The sequence below is a fragment of the Athene cunicularia genome, assembly GCF_003259725.1.
Source record: "Athene cunicularia isolate RWA chromosome 2 unlocalized genomic scaffold, athCun1 chr2_part1, whole genome shotgun sequence".
NCBI lineage: Eukaryota > Metazoa > Chordata > Aves > Strigiformes > Strigidae > Athene > Athene cunicularia.
The window spans coordinates 143,868,311-143,878,732 of record NW_020799095.1 but is presented as its reverse complement, the minus strand read 5'-3'; the positions used below and the strand labels follow the sequence as shown (position 1 = coordinate 143,878,732).

At 37.5% G+C, this 10,422-nt stretch overlaps 1 protein-coding gene across 4 annotated transcripts in view; it reads left to right on the top strand.

The window, feature by feature from the left end:
- Positions 1–10,422, top strand: part of FAM49B (family with sequence similarity 49 member B) — a 61,994-nt gene that overhangs the window by 37,469 nt on the left and 14,103 nt on the right. For 2 of the 4 annotated variants that reach the window (XM_026841845.1, XM_026841847.1), the window contains one exon: positions 7,725–7,807. In XM_026841845.1, coding sequence (XP_026697646.1) covers positions 7,735–7,807 — 73 coding nt within the window. In that variant the 5' untranslated portion in view covers positions 7,725–7,734. Of the gene's footprint in view, positions 1–6,608; positions 6,692–7,724; positions 7,808–10,422 lie in introns of all 4 variants that reach the window. The other 2 variants (XM_026841846.1, XM_026841848.1) reach the window with 2 other exon arrangements.

The following is a 10,422-nucleotide window of genomic DNA, read 5'->3' as shown; positions in this document are numbered from 1 at the left end:
GGGGGGGGTGTTGTTTTGTTTTGGCTTACATATCTTTTATTCTTATTATGATTGATTTGCAATTAGTGATTTGTGGAAGAACCACTAGGTGTCAGGAGTGGAAAGCAGTGCACGGATCTTTGCCTAGGTTTAGATTGTGAAGTATGTCATAAAAATGTATATAAAAACTGACAAAATCTTATGTGTGCTAGAACAACTTTTTCAGCAACAAATGATATTGTGTGGTTTATGCACAACTGGTGACTGGAATGGCACTTCATATATGTGTTTCATTCAGCAGTTAGATACCAGTACCTGAACTGATACCTTTAATACTAATAATGTTACTATAGCTATGATGAATACTGAAAATGAGACCAGCTTATCCAAAAATCTAACTTGTTTTAAGCTAATTGCACCAAACCACTTCTTCCTATATCTAAAGCTGATAATTTCCATGTGTTGGTGTCTCTTCCAGTGATAACTACTTTTTTTTCTTTTGTTTTTACTATTATTGCAATAATTATTTCTTATCTGGACAGTGCATTTTATTACTTTGGGATTCTGTTTAATGACAGATCTATATTACTTTAAACACTACTAATATCAGTAGTAGGAATTAGAATGTGTTCAGAGGGCACCTGTGCTTCTCTAGCACTATTCAAAAGAGAAATCAATGTGCATTAGACTAGGAAAAAGGTGTTTGGATCCAAGGAAAATACTCTGACTTTCTGAATATCATCATTCCCGCAATGGAGTTTATAAGCCTGTTTCCACTTCTGCAGTGCGCTCTGCAGCTTTTAAGGCTGAGGGCAAATGTATTCTCACTGCTTGGGAAGCTTAACTGCTTCATCGGGAGAAAAAAGGCAGATGATCCAATAGGCTGGCTGCTCTGTGATATCATTTGTTGCTAAGGCCTGCCTTGGATTCTGCTGATGTGGGCAGCCACCTATTTGCTGTTGGGGTTTTTTAGGTTCTTTTGTTGTTGTTTTTTTCCTTTTTTTTTTCCCTCCCTTCCTGTTCATGGCTAGATCCAATAGGCAGAAAACATTCGGTAAGCCTCGAAACAGTTGCCAGGCTAATAGGATTATTGTTCTAGAAAAACAGTACAGGGAGGCATTCAGCTAGGTTCTTGTTTATGTAGTAACACTGTAGTGTTAGACTATAATGTTAGACTTTTAACACTGTGTTTTTCACTTACTCTTATACCAAAATATCTCTGAATTGGAGGTTTATGCCACATATACGTGACTAGTTGAAAATTTAAAACTCAATCCCTGGAAGAAAATGCTTGCTCTTTCATTAGATGTGCTTTCCATATAGTGTCGTGCTTAACTTCCTCCTGCAGGCTCCAGAGCATGGATATGAGCTTTTCATGGAGTATAGTTTTTATACTCTGGATGTTTCTGTTTAATCTTAAGCTTCATTAAAAGTAGTCTTGGAAAAAGTGTATACCTTTCCAAAAGGTGAGCCAATGTTTTCTTGAAGCAGGCATTCTTCAATGATCAGACACAATTTTTTAAAATCTATTTATTTAACTGGGGTTTTTTTAACTAGTTTGAAAGCATTCTATTCTTCTGTGAGAGCATGCTATTCGTCTGATAGAACAAAGCAAAACTTTAAAATGTCGCTTACGAATGTCATTGTAGTATTTACCTTTAAGAAGAGTAAGTTTTCCAGTTGCTTGCTAATTACAGGAAAAATTCTTGTTAATGTACAGTGTTTCTTTCAAGTGTGAGAGGAGGAAATTTCTTCAGTGCTTGCTGAATTTAGTTGCATCATGTATTTCTATTAAATTTCCCCTGGGCTTAGCTTAGGAAAAAAAAAAAAAGAAAAAAAATTGAAATGTGTCAGGGATGTTTTCAGCATGAAGGGCATGCGTGCAAGACTTGTTTTGAAAATACATCTTTGCTTTCCGCTTGTCTGATCATGACACTACACGCAACATCATACAACCCCATAAGGCTGTAATGGGCCAAATCATTGTAATCAAATGTGGCATTCCGTATGTCTTCCTCTGCAAGTAGGTCAAGTTTAAACCATGTTCTTGGCTCATGCTCTGATTTCCCATAACCTGTTCCATGTGGCTCAAGTATTATGCTGGAGTACAGAGCATGTCAGGAGGGATTCTGGGCAGCTTCAGAGGGATAGTCAGTTTTTGGACAGACACCAGTGGCTTTTTTCTGCTCTTGATTTTATGATGGTGGAGTTGTGTCAAGAGAAAACTTTGTGGTCTAAAGTGTGCTTTTACTGAATCTTACACTGTCTGCTCACCTAACGAGTTACCTTTGGACACTGCACTATGAAATCTTCAGATTGAGAAGAACCCTGGGAGAAAAAACAGTTGCAATTTTTGAACTGTACTATATTCTGAATGAAACATCAAACAAAATTAGACAGATGCTGACAATCTGAAGCTGTGGAAGAACAGATAGGTACTGATCTAAAAGGCTACTAAAGGCTGGGCTTGTGAATATTTTGAAGTTGGTGATTACAATATGCAAAGTTCTTAAGGATTGAAGCTTCAGTGTCTTTTGTTCCAGTTGTGCTGGAACAACTGTGGGTCATAAGGTGTGTTAGCACCCACAAAAGTCACCTCCAGTCAGTGTTCTGAGTCAGCTGTTTGGCTCTGAGACAAATCCCAGCTGCAGGATATAAAACTCAGCAATAGTGCTTGCTAATCGATTTGGTCTTTATACAGGCACAAATCTTTCTTAAATCGGGGCTGACTGTGGCAGTGTGCTCAGGAAGGATGCAATTAGTGCTGGAAGATGTTCTTGACTAGATGTTAGGTCAACATCAGGGCTAGCTAACTGGAACCATATCTGACTTTCTAAAACACTAATTCTACTTACTTCAGCTGAAGTTGTAGGCTTTCAAGGAAGCTGGAAGAGTGCTTAGTAAATCAGTACTGACTGGGCATGCCACTATGGTAGTTAATTACCAAGATAATTCTTCACAGAATTACCAAAATATTTCATGCTGGTGATGCTTTTACAGGGCATCAAATAGCAGAAGAGATCCCTGAAGATAATTGTAATGGCTAGTTTTGTACGCTTCCTTTTACTATGTGCAATTGTCATTATCTATAATATTAGAGCCAGTAGTGGACCTTCTTTCATGTGTTTTGGGCCTAGCAGAAATGAAAATGATGAACCATCTTGAACGAAACATCCTCTAGAAAATCTGGATCTATCGGAAGCCTAATGCATCTCTGAGCTTTACACCAGATCAATCCAGGTATTCTGCTGACATAGCAGTCTCTTAGGTCAGTTTTTATTTTCCTCTCTATAGGGATCCACCTGAGTACAACACATCAGCTATTCTTGCTGCTTAGCTATACCTTTTGAAGGAAAATAATATACAGAAGTACAGAGCCATCTAACCTGAGCCATGGCATGTTGACCCGCAGCCGCTTCTGTGCGTTCAGCAAGCTCCATGCTGTGACCCCACAGTATCGTTTCTAGATGGCCATTTCAGTGCTCGAGAAGCTAGTGATGAGCCTTGCCAGAAGAGTCAATGTCTATCTGTTGGATCCTGCATCCATTACCTTGAATGTTAAGGACAGGGAAAGTGCCCTCCCAAGAAATGCTAGATTAATTGTATCTCCTCAACTTTTGTCTAAACAGTTCTCAAGTTCTCTCTAGCTTCTTAAAGTCTTTTTGGATTGCAACTTGGAGGAATGGTCATTTTCACAGTTATTAAAACACAGCAAATCTTCCGGGATTAAGGAATACTTGAAACCCTTGAGTAACTGTTAGAATTCATCTTGATACAAGTTTCAAAAATAATTGGCCAGCTTCTGCTAGATTTCCATTCACTTCATAAGAACTGAATATATGGTGAATGTTCTACTGCCAAGAAAGTAACTGTGGTTTGTATCTCATATGCAAAACTGTGATGTGACTTAAGTTTATCAAGACTTTTTCAGTATGCTGAATGTACAAGGGAAGAGGTCTGTTATGAACTTCATTACAAACAAGTGTCCATGCAGCTTTGTATTCATTTAAGAAGTGTATTCCTATATCACACGTTGTCATCTTGTTGCTGTCGTAGTTGAATTAATCCATGCTCATCATCTTCAGTTTATCTTCTTTTCTCAGAGAGGCTGTTCACTGAACTGTTACCATTAGGTCAGTTGCATCTTCTGTTTGAATTTATTTCGTATCTACTGTTTCACTGTACTGCCAAACCTTTTATTGTGCTTCTCTATTTGTTAAACTTGCTCCCAGAAAAGAAACCGTATATTCTTATTGGCAAACTTTTCTGATGGATGAAGGTCTGAATGAAAGTACTTGCATTGCAAAACTGAGTCCCTGTTCCCTTGTGCATTTGTGGTAGGGATTCAATTAAACAACCTGTTCTGCAGTGGCTATGTGCTGTTCTGTAAACTTATCTTCAAAATATTTCAACCCTATAAGCATGCCCCTACTCTGACCTTCAGAAGTAATGTTATCTAATATTTAAACCACATGTGTGACCCTGTAAACTCTTAGGAGACTGGTTAATGTCAAAACAAAAGGCAAAACCTGCATAGAGGCATTTACTTAAGGTATTGAAAATATTTTGCTGGAGGAGGGGATGGTGCAGCTGAAGAGCTGAAGCATGGCAGTACTGTAGGTATGGAGTTCTCTTTAGGCAGCTAATGCCAGTCATTAAAATGTATTTGCTACTTGCTCGTAATTGAAGTACATAATACACTGTTTTGAGGTTTGGTTTCTCAATCTGAATCTACAGAATCAGTCACTGTTAGGTGGCTTGTACTTTTGCCTTTTTATTGCCCCTATTGAAAATATTTGTTTAAGAGTGTCTCTGTATTTCAACTTCCTCCAGATTATGAATGTACTCATTGTTGGGGAGTGGATTTAAGTGGTTTATGCAGTCCTGAGTTACAGAACATGCTGATGAAATACGGAAAAGTAATCTCTCTGCTTTCTGATGCTGCATGTTTACACAGCATCAGTGCACGTGTAGCATTTGAAGAGTTCACCAAGCTATGGAGTACAAAGCTCTGGAAAAGCTGCATCTTTGAAGAAGCATGTTTTGATTGATTAGTTTTTAAGATAAGTGTTTTAAACTGGACACCTTAATTTAAAACTGCCTTAAATAATGGCTGTTTCTCACAGGCTCAGAAATCTGATCTGACTTTCTAGACAACTAGATTTAAGTGCTAGGACACAGGATTTAACATTTTCTTGAGTTTCAAGGAGAAATTTGAATGTGCAAAAAAGCAAGCGTACACCTAGGGATGAAGTTCTGTGTGCAGAAGCCACTGTGAACAGTTGGATTACACTCAAAGTTGCTTGGGTAAAACAATCTAGATTTTTAACTGTTTGGTCATTCCATAGAAACTGTGGAAGCAAAGACTGAATAATTTTCAACAATCTGGGATTAATTCCCTTTTCCATCTCTATCTACCTTTTGTTGATTCTGTGAGTTACTGCTGAGTCTTGCGGATCCTGAAAAATGAATTGCCTGCTGTTCTTAGTTTGCTTTTCCCTCACACACCAGTTGCATTTATCTTATGGAACTCAAGAAATCTGTCGACACAGGTTCTGAAAATTTGTTTTGCCAGTCAGTTTGTTTTGACTTTATATTACTTCAATTTTCTTGATTCCTGATAAATCAATGATTCTTAGTCATGCTACCTCCCTCCAGGTAAACTTCTTTCTTGAGTGAAAATAAAACTCAGAGGAAAAAAGGGCATACACTGGTAGATTGGTATAGTTACACTGATTTTAAACTTGAGTTTTAGATCTTAAGCTTGCATCCAAATGTCAGACTGTTGATGGTTTATTCTTAAATAATATGAAATCAGCTTTTTGGATAGTGTCTTGTGTTTGTCTTGCAGCAGCACTCTAATGAACTGGTATTTCAGGGCAGTGGTTCTTAAGTATATTTTCAGCCTCTGTAAAACATGGGAGGGTCCTTGAAAAGGTTGCCTTGTTATGAAATGCAGTTTTCATAGTCCTACTGAAGGTATCGATTTCTGAAATTTATGGTAACATTTGAAACTGTTTTGTTATCTGACCTTGAGAAATCTAATGACTATTTAATTTTTCTTCTACTTTTCATTTCTTTTAGCTGGAATGTGACAGCAAGCATAAGAAGAACTGTTGACATTTGATTATCTCCTGGTTTTGGAAAAGTCTTAACTTGCATTTAAATCATTATTTTATGTGGTTTGATGGGAAAAATTGTTCATTGGCCACAGATGACTTCTATTAAGAGGCCTTCCAAAATTTGTTCTGGGTTATGGCAAGATAGTGAAAACACAGACTTGTGATGACACCAGTTCCATCTGAGGTTGCTTTTGTTGTCTGTGGGTTGCTGCAGTTATGCAAAACAATTGCGCAGTCATCATAGGTAACATTCTTTAAATGTATTAAAGCCAGTAATTCTGATCTTGATTTTTGTCAAGAATGTAGCTCGTTAATTTTTTCAACAATTGCTCCTCCCTGAGAAGGAGAGTGGAAATGCACTGTGCAGTGTATGTTTTCTGTTTCCCACCAGAAGGTGATGAATCCAGTGTGCAAAACCCAATGGGAGCCCTGCTTCAGCGAGCCCCAGGCGTGTACTTAAAGGAAATGGTTATTGGAACTAAATTATTTTGCCATTTTTATTTTTAGGTTTGCTGGCATGGGTAATCTCATTAAGGTGCTAACCAGGGACATAGACCACAATGCAGCACATTTTTTCTTGGATTTTGAAAGTAAGTCTCTCAGCCCTTCACAGCTGGTGCATTTAAAATGGTAACAGTAGGGTTGCTTATACCTGCTGCAGTGAAGGCTAGGGGACTCAGTTGCAAATCTGCAATTTGGAAGAATTGCATGTGTTTTTTTTCCATTTCTTCTTTTTTTTTTTTTTTCCTTTTTTTCTCTCCAGTAGTAGCCAAGCCACCATCATGCTACTGTGTAAATTTTCTTTCCTTGTGCTTAGTCATTTTGGATCTCTGTGGTCAGTGATGTCCATCCATCTGCCTGCAAATCAAGTAATCATAAAATGAAAAAATTCTGTCAGTATGCCATAGTAATCTGTGCTGAGCAGTTGTTCACTGTAATCCTGTCTTGAACAAGAGTGAGTACTAAACCATTCCTGACCTGGTTTGGTCATTCATGGTGCAATTAATGTGCATTTCTTACATCCAAAAGTCCAAAGTGGAATTGTCTGAGCTTCCTAGATGTTTTAGGCACCTTGTGTAAAAGTTCTGTGACATACCTATGTTAGCATTTTCTGCACACTGAAATGATGGATCTAAGATGCGTTCTTCCATAGTGGCTTTCTGACAAAATTATAAGGGCTGATAAAATTAAAGCTCTTCCCTTTTGTTGTCCCATCAGGTAAAAATCTGTAGCATGGCTACCATTTCAATGCTTGCAAATATGGTACTTGGCCCTCAATGTGGTGCTCCTGCTCAGGACACTGGTGCTAGGGTGTACCGGGACAGAATTAATCACTGGCAAGGTCTTCTGTTGGAGTTCTGCCCCTTTCACAAAGGGGTGGCTGTGAAGATGTTGGTGATGTAGACACTTCTTACAGGAAAGCTGCATTGCATCTCTGGGATCACCAGCTGTACGTCCTGGAGGTGGGGGTCTCCCTCCACCCATCAGGGCAGCAGCCTGAAGGATGGGTTTGTGCCTGATGGAACTCCGGTATTCTTTCCTCCACCACTTCAATCAACTACATGTGGGCTGTTCCTTCTTACAAAAAGAAAATTTTCTTTTCTCTTATTCTTGTCTTGGCAGGTACCTTAACATGGGGAACCTTCTAAAAGTTTTGACATGCACAGACCTTGAGCAGGGGCCAAATTTTTTCCTTGATTTTGAAAGTGAGAAGATGATTTTATATATCTATTACTCTTTGCCTGCAGTAGACTGCATTTGTCATGTACTAAATGTATGTTTTTACTTTGCCATCCTTCTAACAGCTTTGCATGCCTGAGCTATGGATAATTGTTCAGCGAACTTCTGTAGAAAGCAATAATCTGTTTTAAAATAACCTCAGTTTCTCAAATGTAAAATCAGGGAGGGCTTTTAAATTATATTTTATTGTTGGAATCTGATATGATTCTTGTTTTAAACCAAAAGTCTGTCTGCTTTTAATAAAAACTTTAAGAATAATTTGAATTATTTGTAGATATTACTGAAATTGCGAGGGTACATGCATCTTAAAGGAAGGACTGAATATGAATCCTGATTCTCTTTTCTTCCAGTGTACCACTGAGTAATGCTGCATATACAGATTGGCTCACAACAGCTATTCATAGCTCTTCAGCATCATCATGTTAAAGGTGTATATGTGAACCTTATTTGATTTGGCATTGAAATTTAACAGTTAACCTCCTCCTTCCCTAAAAGGGGGGGATCAGAGTATAGAGATGAAATTGCTTTTGAGAAGAAACGTGTAGCTTGCCTGATCAATGCCAAGCATTCTGGAAGGTTCACATATTAATATTTCTGCTTTTAGTTTTTATTGCATGATATAATATAGGCTAAGAATGGCAGGTAAGTGTTGGCTGCTGCTATGCATGTTTAATTACTTTCTTTTGGGATATGCTATTGCTTTACACAGCTGTACATCAAGCATAAAGAAAGAAAACTAATGTTCAAGTGCATTTTGACTGTAATAAAATACAATGGAATATCATAACAGTATTGTGCTATGGATAACTTGAGATTCATTACATCTTCTTTTCTTCCTCCAAATTATTTTCAGTTGTGTTTGAAACAGTGGCCATTGGTTCTACTCTAATATGAAAGCAAATGCTTGGAGAAATATGTTTTTGCTTCATTTAAAGTTATAACTTCTCTAAACCCTTATCCTGTACTGTTGATTTTATCAATTGTCTCTTCCGAATATACTGTTATTGAAAGATGATAGCCATACAAATTATTCATAAAGGGAAAATAATCAAAGGCTGTGTTCAAAAAATCAGAAAACAAAACTGTTGTTTAAAACCACTTCATATCTTGCATATCATCAGAATAGGTACAATTTAGTGAAGTAGGGAGACCTGATATGGGAGACTATTGGTGGTGTTGTGAAGCTCCAGCTTAATCTGCAAATACTGATTGTTTAATTGGACTGAATTGAATTCAAGTTAGCTGGATACAAGAGGCATAATTCTAAAACCCATTCCAATAAAAACTGCTATTTTAAAATACCGATTCTTTAGCTATCAACTTTGTTTTAAAGTGCATGTTTTGAGCATGAACAAGATTTGGCATGAGAGTAAGCAGGTTGCTGACATGAAATGTTTACATACGCAGTCAAATTAAGTGACTTATATTATGGCTGAATTGTTAGACTGTTCTTTATTCATTTTGGACCCTGTCCTGCGTTTGTTTCTGCTGCTATACTGTGTATCCATGCTTCTTGCTACTCTGTTTCAGATAGCTTGCCTTGACAGGATCTTGGCTTTGACACAGTTAAGATCTTTCTTCAAGACTTGGCACTTAATCTTGTGATACTTAATGTTGTGTTTTTATGTGGAAGAGCAAGTAAGCTCTGTATTAAAAACAAATTTGCCAATTCTATGTTATGCCTGCCCCAGTAATACACAGTTTGAAGTCTTCTGTTCTTAAATCTGTATATATCTTTGGAGTGAGCTGGCTAGTTCAATGTTTCTTGCACCATACCATAAAGAGCTAAAAATCTAATGTCCCCAAAGCTTTATAGGGATACAAATTCCATAAGATTTTTTTTTTTTTTTTTTCAGATATTAATCTTGGTGCTGTATTCCAGTGTTTTATGTGACTGACTATCAGAATACATACCAAAAAAATGTTCTGATAGATGATATAATGGGTTGTTGGCTTTTCCTTTCCTTGTCTTTGGTCATTCACCTTACCTATTTTAAATAACTAGTTAAGTATTCTACTAAAGTCTCTGCAGTGCTACTTTAACATGAGCAGAGGAAAACGCATAGCTTTGTAAGGACAATATTGTTAATGTAAAACAGCCACCTACAACGTGGGAAACTTACAGCTCAATTTTTACATTGGTGTCATCACTGTCACAGTGCAAATCCTTTCCAAATTTACTGATTTGAATAGAAGCTAAAATACAGAGTACTTTTGGTTGCAGATGGTGATCTTAAGCTAGCACTGAAAGTATTCTGCATTGCCTCCAAAGAACTTGGCTAGCTTTCAGAGGAGCTGCAAAGATAGCATTCTCCATAGTAATGATGATAGAGATGAATAAATTATTTCATCTCCAGCAGTCTGGGGTTTTGCTTTTGAGTTTTGTCCCAGCCAGTTTCAGATGACTTGATGTGTTCTTCCCTGGGAAAAATCTCAGTTTAAATAGTGTTTGTTGTGCAGTATAAACTTTTAACCCCAAACTTCTCTCCCTACTAGCTCGTAGGCTAGGCAAATATATTTTTTTAAATAGTCACTAAGTGTGTGTTCCCTGCATGCAATATGTTGTCGTACTTCCATAGCA